At 38.4% G+C, this 11,955-nt stretch overlaps 2 protein-coding genes across 2 annotated transcripts; both read left to right on the top strand.

Moving 5' to 3' along the window:
- The first annotated feature begins 1,793 nt into the window (after window positions 1-1,793).
- On the top strand, window positions 1,794-2,783 carry LOC138891783 (uncharacterized). Its single transcript, XM_070175518.1, has 2 exons — window positions 1,794-1,905; window positions 2,191-2,783. The coding sequence occupies exons 1-2, from the start codon at window positions 1,856-1,858 to the stop codon at window positions 2,657-2,659; spliced, it is 519 nt and encodes a 172-aa protein (XP_070031619.1). The 5' UTR covers window positions 1,794-1,855; the 3' UTR covers window positions 2,660-2,783.
- A 3,839-nt stretch (window positions 2,784-6,622) lies between these two features.
- On the top strand, window positions 6,623-7,258 carry LOC138892197 (uncharacterized). Its single transcript, XM_070175902.1, has one exon. It carries the CDS (start codon window positions 6,623-6,625, stop codon window positions 7,256-7,258), a length of 636 nt encoding a protein of 211 aa, XP_070032003.1.
- Window positions 7,259-11,955: the final 4,697 nt, after the last annotated feature.

Genomic DNA, 11,955 nt, shown 5'->3' with positions numbered 1-11,955 from the left:
GCTGTTCTGCAGAAGTGGCGATTCCGATCGCATGTGCGGAAATCGCTAGCCAGTGGAGTGTATTTAATTTGGGACTTAGCCTATTTTCCACACACTTTCACTTGGTCTTGGACGATTTTGAGAACACTTTTGTGGGGGATTCTCATCAACATCATGAAGTAAGTAAACTTTACCTATTTTTATGTTAAATACGCGAATTATAGGTAGATTAAACATGGAAAATTAGTGAAACTTGTGAGATTTTGTGAAGAACCTAGGGTTTAAGTAAAATTGAGATTTGATCACAGATTTGGCAATGGTAATTGGAATAAATTATATATTTGAGTTTGGGAGGTCATGGGTAACATTTATCTTCAAATATTTTCGGAATCCGGGCACGTGGGCCGGGGGTGAATTTTAGAAATCTTCCAAACTGGGTTGGGTAATCGCTATAATTATAGGTAGATTAAACTATGAACTTTTGAGCAATTATTGATTAGTTTATACTACCTTTGTCTAGTTTCGGATTGTTCGGCACCAACTTGAGACTTTTTAGAGTGATTTGTGGATCGGAAAGTGGACTTGGGAACGAGGTAAGTCTCTTGCCTAACCTTGTAAGAGGGAATTAACCCCATAGGTATTTAAATTGTTATTTGTTACTAATTGTGGGTGCTACATGCGCACGAAGTGACGAGAGTCCATGCGTAGCTAAAATTCATGTTATGTTCGGGTAGACATAGGCCCTTATTATGCTATTACTTGCACTCTTTGGACTCAACTTGCTAGTTTAATTGCTCGTATTAATAAGTAAAACTTGGTTATAGATTATGTTAAATCGAGCTTCATTACTTAGAGAGAGTCGGCGGAATGTTTAATTATTGATGAAAATTATATCCTTTCATGGGCTTACCTCGGAGTTGTAAATAAGAAATTCGAAATTCGAAGAGTTTCTCTTTTCTTGTCGATCGGGTCGAACGACTAGGCAATATTATTATATATATTATGAGATGCATCCATGGATCGGGTCGTACGACCTTAGTAGTGTATGTACACGATTATTATGGATCGGGTCGTACGACCTCGGCATAACTCGTGTGTGTTGTCGCTCAGAGTCCGATTACACTTGATATGTCTATCATGACTTGAGGATAATACATGTTGAGCCCTTACTTGTAGAGATTATTATGTGATATTTGGGGACTTTTAATTATTATTTTGATAAATGGTCTTTTAATTATTGCCTCATATTCCATCATTGATATTGTTTTTCATGCCTATTAAATAATCTTGTACATTATGTATATTGTCCACTAGTAAGTGTCGAAGTCGACCCTTCATCACTACTTCTTCGAGGTTAGACTAGATACTTATTGGCATATGTAGTTTATGTACTTACGCTACACTTCTCCACATATTGTTCAGGTTCTGAGGCAGCTATATCTGGAGTTCGTCCGGGCGCATATCCGCATTACCCGGAGGCTTAGTGGTGAGTTGCTTTCCCATGCTCCGTTTTGCAGCACCCGGAGCCTTCTCTTCTTGCGTTTTTATCATTTCTGTCTATTTTGTTTCAGACAGTAGTTCTTAGGGAATTTTTCATATTCTACCAGATGCGCGTGCACTTGTGACACCAGGTAGTTCACCGTTGGCTTGCCTAGCGGCGACGTTGTGTGCCATCATGGTCTATAGTGGAAATTGGGTCGTGATATTTTTGTTCGGGCTATTCTTCTTGTTCTTGTACTGTTGTTTACCTTCTTTGTACCTCTATTAATAAACTATTTTACCTTATCAAAGGAAATTAAATTCTTTGTTTTTGTATAGGCTTTTGAAAAGGGTCGAGATCCAACACCAAGTGAGCTACATTTGTACGTCCATCCACATGGTCATGATAAAAAAAAAATTGTTAGTGAGCGATCCCGAATTATACATGTAAGTCCAAAATCCTATAATTTTACTGACTTTATATATGACATTCACCCACTTGAACTACTTGTTTAGCACCTATTTTAGTCCTAAAGACGATTTTTGCTAACTTTTGAGATGAAGAACTTAATAGTTAACTTATTTATGCTTTTATCGTTTCTTTTCCCCTAATATTCCCCTTTATCTTGTTAAATTTTTATCCTCGTCCGTTCATATTTTCTTTCAGGTACTTTTAAAGTAGAAAAACAAGCTATCATTAATGAATTTTACTAATTATTACGCTATTTACAGGAAAAATTTCAGCAAATATTACAGCAACAAACACAAACTCAATCTGATTGATCAATCTCTAGCATTTTATCAAGCCGTTGGAGGGGAAAAGAAAAAAAGAATATATGGTCTTGGATCTCAAGCAAAATATTTCTATGGGCCGAATCTTCATGCCTCTTCTGGATCTGATGCTTCATCATCAGCAGCACCTCTGAATGCTCAGTCAGCACCGATGGCGAATTTGGATGAGTTAGTGATGCGATTGATTCCTGTATTGACTGATCATATGGTTCTTGTACATACTTATCACATGCTTCATGTGTTGGCTGGGCGAGTAAGAGGATTGATTTCTTCACCCTCACATCTTCCAGATAATCATACTGATCACCCATCAGTTGTGGCACCTCCAGTTCCTCCTCCTACTACTAATAGTAACGAGGTTCATGCATCGCTTTCTGATGATGACCTTCACTCTCCAGTCTCTCTGTAATTAACTATTTTTATTTGAACTTTATTTTGATATTGTAGATGTTTTGGTATTAACAAGGTTCATGCATCGCTTTCCGATGATGACCTTCACTCTCTAGTCTCTCACTAATTAACTATTTTTGTTTGAACTTTATTTTAGTGTTGTAGATATTTAAACTTAATTATACATTTGCATTTTGATATCTATTTTGGATCTTGCAGAATATTAATTTCTATGAATTTCAGTTGTTATTAAGAGTAACTTATATATGCTTGAACAATTTGTATTTTATTAAATAAAATAAGAAAAATATAATTTGCGACGAATTTTTTTCGTAGATATAACTAATATAGAACAACATGCTGCGACAGATTTGCGACAAAAGAAAGGCAGAAATGTCTCAATAATATCAGCGACTCATTAGCGACAGAAAATATTCGTCGCCAATTAAATCCGATGACAAAATGACTTGTAGATTTGGCGACAGAATTGATGACAATTGCGACGGATATGTATTGTCGCTAAGAGTAGCAACAGATATGAACCGTAGCGAATTCGTCGCTAACTTACTAACAGATTCAATTTTTCGTCACTAAGGGATTAGCTATGATCATATTAGCGCCTGACGCAAATCCATTGCTACTCCGTTGCTAAACCTGTTTAGCGACGGAAAAATACTATTTAGCTACAAAATTCGTCCGTCGCTAAATTCGATTTTTTTTGTAGTGAGTTAGCTGGTTTTCTAGTGTATCTCAGTGATTCGTGAACGTGAAGCCTCTATCGCTATTGCAAAGGAAAATTAGGGACATGGACAGGTTACTCTATGCGAACATGACGTGAAGCTCGCGAACACGAAGGCTTGGGGGACTGGCCTTCGCGAACGCAATAGCCCTCACGCGAACGCGTAGGCTTGGGATCTTTGGGGAAGGCAGATGAGGTCTTTATCGCAAACACGGTCTTGTTAACGTGAATGCTTGAGGCTTGGATGGGGGTGATGCCTTCGTAAACGCGGTTCGGACCTCGCGAACGCGATGGCCAATTGGCCTATGTACTTCACGAACGCGGTAGGTGCTCCGCGAACGCAAAGAGCACCTGACGCACAGTTATATTAAAAGCTGAAAATCATGATTTGACCATCTTTCACCAATTTAGAGACCTAGATCATGGATTGGAGAGATTTTTGAAGAGATTTTCATCCCAACTTCATTGGTTAATGCTTTTTATGTAGTTTTGATTTATTTTTTTAAACACCCATATATTTTTATCCTTAAATGTAGTAGTCTAAAGGTAGAAATTAGGGGTTTTGTGTAAAATTTAGTAATTTTATAAAATTGAGATTTAGACCTCAAATTGAGGTCGAATTTTAAAATAAATCACATATGGGGCTTGGGAGTGAATGGGTAATCAAAATTTGGTCCGAATCTCAAATTTCAACCACGTGGGCCCATGTTGACCTTTTAAATTTAGTTAAAGATTGAACATTTTCATTCGTGGGTAGTTTCTAAAGCTTGTTTTGAATTATTTGAACGATGTTTGACTAGATTCGATTTGTTTGGAGGCTTGTTCTAAAAGAAAATTCATGGTTGATTGTATTCCGGAAAGAGGTAAGTGCCGTGGTTAACCTTGACTTGAGGAAAAGAGGACTTTATTGGTCTATTTGCTACTTAATTTATGTATGAGGACGGTGCATATGCAAGGTGACAAGTGTGTATGTATTTTCCTGGGTTTAAGCATGCGGAGTGGACTACTTAATTACTTGTTTTCAATTACATCATGTCGCCTTTTATTCCATTATATTACTCGTTTTATGTTTTAATTGCCACATGGCTTTACTTATTAAATATATGTCTTCACTTGCTTCATGCCGCTATTTTCTACTTGTTTCATGTATACATGCCTTTATTTATTATTCGTTTTTGTTTGTTCTACGCTCCACATGTTATTAGATAGATGTTATTACTTCTTTTATACCTTTAATTACTTATTTTCCTTTACCTGCTTTTGATTTCACTTTAAAGTCTTATATTAGATTGTCTTAGAGAATTTATGTGTTTTGGTTCCTTTTTTTGTACGTTATGCAATAAATCCTAGTTAGTTGTAGTTTATTATGTATATGTGGATCAGGTTGCGCGCCGTAATTATATCTGTATATATATATATATGGGGGAATCGGATTTCACTCTGCAACGGTATTTATTATTATATGCAGATAAGATTGCACGCCGCAACGGAAAAAGTATTTTATATATATATATATATATATATCGGGTTGCACGCCCCATCGGAGAAGTTATAGTATGGTTATTTTTGGCTGTTGGTTCTAACCATACTGCAACGGAAAAAGTATTTTATATATATATATATATATATATCGGGTTGCACGCCCCATCGGAGAAGTTATAGTATGGTTATTTTTGGCTGTAAGTTTTGATGAGTCCTTGACCCCACCCACGAATAAACGTGTGAGTTGTAATTTATTTAATGAAAATCTTTCGACGAAACATATATATATATATATATATATATATATATATATATATATATATATATATATATATATATATGTTTCGCATTATGTTGTGAGCCCTCGGTTGTGGATTTCTTATTCTAGTTTTCATGTTAATTGTTGTTTCTCTATTCCGTTATTATTTTCTACTTATACTAGTACGAGTTTATAGTGAGTACCTTGTCATAACCTCGTCACTACTTTGCCAAGGTTAGGATCGACACTTATAGAGTACATAGGGTCGGTTGTACTCATACTACACTTCTTCACTTCTTGTGTAGATCCCAATGTTTGTCCCATCAACTCTTAGTGGAGATTGCTTGGACTCGTTCTTATGAGGAGACTTGAGGTAGAGCAACACAACATTCGCATACCCTAAAGTTCCCTTCCTATCTATTTTACTATTTTATTTCATTTCAGACAGTTGTACTTTATTTCAGACCCTGTTTGTAGTATTTTAGCAGCTCATGTACTTGTGATACCAGTTTCTGGGATTAAACTAGACAACGATGTTTATGGATTCTATTATGCATTTCAAAGTATTACAGTCTTATCTTACTAACAATCTGTTTTTAAATTAATAAATGGATTAATTTTATAGTTAATTTTGGCTTGCCAAACAAGCGGATGTTAGGTGCCATCACAGTCCTATGGTTGGGATTTGGGGTCATGATAAGTTAGTATCAGAGCACTAGGTTGCCTAGGTCTCATGAGTCATGAGCAAGCTTAGTAGAGTCTTGAGGACCGATACCGAGACATATGTACTTATCTTTTATAGGTTATAAGGCTTGAGGAAATTTCACTTTCTTTCTTTATTTATCGTGCAACTTTATTTGATCACTAGGATTGAATCATTTTTCTCTTATTCTCTCACAGATGGTAAGGACACATACGACATCTCTAGTTGATCAGGAGCCAGAGGCTTAGAGGACGGGGCCAAGGTAGAGCCACAGTAGAGGCAGAGCTCAACCTAGAGCACACATAGTTGCACTAGTTGTTGAGCCTCAGGTGAAGTAGGAGGACGAGCTCCTGGTCTGACCGAGCCAGTAGGACCAGCTCAGGTCCTTGAGGAGTTCATTGCTACCCAGTGCTTCAGGACGCCCTAATCCGCATGGTTGGTCTTATGGAAAGTATGGCCCAGGCCGGTGTGTTTCATGTGGCACTAACTGTCTCTCGGGCTGGGAGATGAGTCCAGCCTCCCCCTACTCATACTCCAGAGAAGATGGCTCACGGGTATCAAACTCTAGAAGTTCTACCAATTGAGGCAGCTCAGCCTATTATTTCTACACAACCCGGGGAGATACACTGCGATGTCAACTGAGGGGCTGAAGAGGTTGGACAAGTTTACTAAGTTGTTTCCCATCACTTTAGTGGTGCACCCTATGAGGACCCCCATGATTTCTTATACCGTTTCCATGAGATATTGCGCAATATGGGTCTAGTGAAGTCCAACGCAGTTTGACTTTACAGTGTTTTAGATGTATGATTCTGCCAAGAGGTGGTGGCATATGTATGTTCGGGGTAGGCCAACAGGTTCACCTCCTCTCACATGGGCCCAGTTCTCACAGTTATTCTTAGAGAAGTTCATTCCATTAACTCAGATAAAGGAGTTTTGCAGTCAGTTTGAGTGCTTTCAGCAGGGCAGCATGGTCGTTACTCGATATGAGACCATATTTGTGGATTTATCATATCATACAACTATAATGATCCCTGCTAAGAGGGAGAGGGTTCAAAGGTTTATAGATGGCCTTACATATGGCATCAGGCTACAGATGGCCAGAGAGACCGAGGATGATATTTCTTTTACTCAGGTTGTGGAGATCGCTAGGAGGATCGAGTGCCTTATGGGACAAGCAAGGGAGACGACCTCTGACAAGAGGCCCCGTTATGTTAGAGGATTCAATGGTGCCTCGTCTAGAGGCAGAGGATCTTTTGGTAGAGGCTATCATATCAGGCAGGTTCAATCAGCTCTACAGGTTACTCATGGTGCTTCAGGCAGTTGTGGTGCTTATGAGTCTCTTCCTGAGCAGTTAGCATTCAGTACACCTCCAGCTCTCATTAGTGCACCACCAATTCAGTGCTATCACGGTGGTTATTCGGGTTGTTGGGGTTAGCCTCAGATTCAACCTCCACACTAGCCGAAAAAGTGCTTTGAGTGTTGAGGTATGGGTCATATCAGGAGGTATTGTCCCAGACTTCATAACAATATGCCACAACAGGGTACTCGTACCATGATTCTGGAACATGTTGTCCCACCCCCCGTATATCCAACTAAATGCGGGGTTTAGGTAGCCCAAGGTGGTGGTTAGATAGTTAGAGGTGGAGGCCAGTCAGTGAGAGGTCATCCGATAGGTGGAGGTCAGGTTGGTGGGGCTCAACCCCATTGTTATGCATTTCCAGCTAGACCTAAGACGGAGTTGTCCGATGCAATTATTATAGGTATTATCTCAGTATATTATAAATATACGTGTGTGTTGTTTGATCAGGGTTGTACATAATTCTTATATATCTTCTTATTTTGCTTCGCGTTAGAGTATGATACATGATTCCCTCGATGTTCCTATTTCTGTGTCTACACCGGTTGGATATTCTATAGAAGTTGATTAGGTGTATAAGTCTTGTGTTGTTACTTTTAATGGTTATGATATCGTAGTTGATCTACTGTTGTTGGATATGGTGGATTTTGAGGTTATTCTTGGTATGAATTGGTTGTCCCCGTATCACGCAATCTTGGATTGTCATGCCAAGACTATGACTTTAGCTATGCCTTTGTTGCCTAGATTGGAGTGGAGAACAACTCATGGTCACTCCACTTGTAGAGTGGTTTCATATTCGAAGGCTCAGTGTATGGTCGAGAAGGGGTGTTTGGCGTATTTGGCTTATATTCGTGATTCTAGTGCGGAGGTTCCTTCTATAGATTGTGGATGATGGTGTGATTAGGGATGATGGTGTTATGCGGCTTCGGGGCCAGATTTGTGTTTTGAATGTCGATGGGTTAAGAGAGTTAATCCTTGAGGAGGCCCATAGTTCACGATATTCTATTAACTAGATGTCACGAAGATGTACCGTGACTTGAAGCAACACTATTGGTAGTGGAAGACGAAGAAAGATATTGTTGATTATATCTCTCAGTGTTTGAATTGTCAACGGGTGAAGTACGAGCATGAGAAATCGGGTGGTTTGACTCAGAGATTGGAGATACTGGAGTGGAAGTGGGAGCGCATCACTATGGACATTGTGTGTAGGCTTACCATGGATCTTGAGGAAATATGACATAGTTTGGGTTATTGTGGATGGGTTGACTAAGTGCACACACTACATTCCGGTGATAACATCCTATTCTTCAGAGCGATTGGCTCAGATTTACACCCGGGAGATTATCCGCCTGCACGATGTGCCGATTTTCATCATTTCTGACAAGGGCACGTAGTTCACTTCACACTTTTGGAGAGTTATGCAGCATGAGTTGGGCACACGGGTCTAGCTGAGTACTGCGTTTTATCCTCAGACGGACAAACAGTCCGAGCGTACTATTTAGATCTTAAAGGATATGTTACGGGAATGCTCTATGGATTTCGGGGGTCAGTGGGACTAGTTTTTAGCTCTAGCGGAGTTCGCCTACGACAACAGTTATCAGTCGAGCATCCAGATGGCTCCGTACGAGTCCTTATATGGGAGGCAATGTCATTCACCAGTTGTATGGTTGAGCCTAGTGAGGCTAGATTGATGGTCATGGAGTTGGTCCGCTATGCTTTGGAAAAGATTAAGATGATTAAGGAGCGACTTTGTACAGCTCAGCCCAGGCAAAAGAGTTACGTGGACCGAGAGATGTATCTTACATGGAAGGTGAGAAGGTTCTTCTCCGAGTATCGCCTATGAAGGGCATGGTGCAATTTCGGAATAAGGGCAAGTTGAGACCGAGCTTTATTGGTCCGTTTGAGATCTTGGAGAGAGTTGGGGAGGTTGTTTATAGGCTTGCATTGCCTCCTAGCATAGCAAGGGTATATCTAGTATTTTATATTTCTATGCTTCAAAAGTACCTTGAGGATAAGTCACATGTTACACTTCAGCAAGCTGCAGCTTGATGAGAATTTGACCCATGAGGAAGAGCTGGTGGCTATTCTAGACCGACAGGCTCGAAAATTGAGATTTAAGAGTTTTCCTTTTGTGAAAGTGCATTGGAGAGGTCAGCCGATTGATGAGGCTACATGGGAGTCTGAGTCCGATACGATGAGCATATACCCACACCTTTTTACTAGTCCAGGTATGTTTCTATGTCCATTCGAGGACTGATGTTTCTTTTAGAGGTGGGGAATATGATGACCCGATAGGTCGTTTTGAGTACTGGCTCCTTTTTATGTGTTTCGAGATGTCTCGTAGCCTTATTTGATAATTTATGACTTGCGTGCGTGGTTCGTGTCATTTTTCGAAAAGCTTATATGTGAATTTTGTTTTAAAAAAAATTATAATTTTTGGCTTTAAAACAGCTAGAGCTGATCACAGTCAACGTTCTTGTCAAACAACCTCGGATCGGTATTTTGACAATCCTGATAGGTTCGTATGGTATTTTTGGACTTGTATGCATGTTCTGTTAGGATCCCGGGTGATCGAGGGCGTTTCGATGCATTATATGAAAAATTGAGTTTCAAAGTTGAAAATCTTGAGTTTTTATGATCAGATCTTGATATTTGATGTTATTCTGATGATTTGATCTAGTGAAAGAGAGAGTTTGTATGATGTTATTACACTTGTGTGAATGTTCGGATTGGAACCCAAGGGGCTCGGATGAGTTTCATATTGATTTCAAATCATTTTAGCTATGTAGAGTTAGCTGGTTTTCTAGTATATCTCAATGCTTCGCGAACGCAAAGCCTCTATCGCGACCGCGAAGGGGAAACTTGGGGAAATGGCAGGTTACTCTACGCGAATGCGAAGGCTTGATGGGAATATCCTTCACGAACGCGACCTCGTTACCGTGAACGTGGAGGCTTGGCTGGGGGTGATGCCTTTGCGAAAGCAAAGGCCAGTTGGTCTGTGTACTTCGCGAACGCAGCAGGTGCTCCGCGAACGTGAAGAACATTTGGGGTCCCCTTCCTATCCATAAATTTTATTCGTGGAGATCTTGAAGTCCCCTTCTTATCTATTTTACTGTTTTATTTCGTTTTAGATAGTTGTACTTTATTTCAAACCATGTTTGTAGTATTTTTGCAGCTCATGTACTTGTGATACCAGTTTCTGGGGTTAGACTAGACAACAATGTTTATGGATTCTATTATGCATTTCAAAGTATTATAGTCTTATTTTACTAATAATATGCTTTTAAGTTGTTAAATAGATTAGTTGTATAGCTAATGTTGGCTTGTCTAGCAAGCGGATGTTAGATGCCATTACGACCCCGTGATCAGGATTTGGGGTCGTGAGATACAACCTCCTCACAAACAAGGAAAGTAATCATATGAGAACTATATAATGCAACACTGGCTGGCGTAAACCACCAACTGGTTGGTATAAACTTAACATAGACGTGGCATTTAGCCCCAACAACTGTGGTCTTAGAGGAGTAATTAGAAATCTATATATCTATATAATCTAGGGACATTACCTAGTGACGTGACACATCTCTTTAACAAGGAATGCTATTTATCTTTTTTTGTTATTTTTTGCCTTTTTTTCAATTTGAGTATATAATGTAAATACATAAAAACAACAAACAGTTGTGAGGGCAAATCAAGAGTTGCAATGGATGGCTAAATGACGGGTTCTTAAAAAATAAAAAATTGAAGGCAATTAATGTCCGATTTCTGTAAATATATATAATGTGGACGACTAATTCTTCATCTCATTCATATATTTTCGATCTCCACAAAGAAGCTTCGTGTGGTCTCTTTGCCTGCGTATTCAAAATACGGTATTCTGTCCATTATTTTTTAGTTTTTTTTTTTTACTTTAAACCTTTTTACTAAATTAAAGTTATTTTGCAATAGAATAATAGATTCATGAGGCGATGCTAAATCTGTGGCGAAAGGTCGAGCACCACCAAATATTACTGGTATTATGAAGTTATTCTTTGCATTAGTTTATTTTTAAAATTGATATTTTTTTCCTGTTTAAAGCGATTTGAAATGTTTAGCATATGCGTGCAATCAATTCGTCGTCTTTTTCTTTGTGTTATGTTTATGAATTCCTATGTTTATTCTCTTACTTAATTTTTTCCTTTCCGGGTTATCATTTTCGCCTTGCTTAAATGACAAAATATGCTTAGTGAACTTGAACTGCTTTTGAGAATAACAACGAGATTGAAGAAATCAGTTTTTGGTAAAATAATGATAAACTCACCTTCTCGTAATCATGCTATTTCTTATGCGTTCCTTTGATCTTTGAGCTGTAAACTACAGTAACCTGTAGGTATTTATTCTTAATTTATTAATATATTAAACAATGAAAATTATGGTATAAGACATGAACAATATATACCGTACAGTGATTTACTTCACTTTTTTGACCCAAGTTATTTGTGAACTGAAATACTTTTTTCACCTGACTTTTGATACTTTTAACATTAAAAAGACACTCGAAACTGCCCTAATGTTTGATACAAGTTTAGAAAAATCATAAAGAATACATATTTGAAAATTTGAGTCTATCGCTGAATTGATATCGGTAGCCGAACACGTACCGTGGCAAAATTTAGTTTTGAGTTGTGTTGTTTAATTTTTCCCTTTGTGAATAATTTCTCTCTTTTATTTGTTTGTTCTACTTTTAATTGTTTTTTGCAAAAGCAGAACATACATATCCTTTTTTAAAATTACCT

This window comes from Nicotiana tomentosiformis, chromosome 5 (assembly GCF_000390325.3).
Source record: "Nicotiana tomentosiformis chromosome 5, ASM39032v3, whole genome shotgun sequence".
NCBI lineage: Eukaryota > Viridiplantae > Streptophyta > Magnoliopsida > Solanales > Solanaceae > Nicotiana > Nicotiana tomentosiformis.
This window is presented reverse-complemented; position numbering and strand designations above follow the sequence as displayed.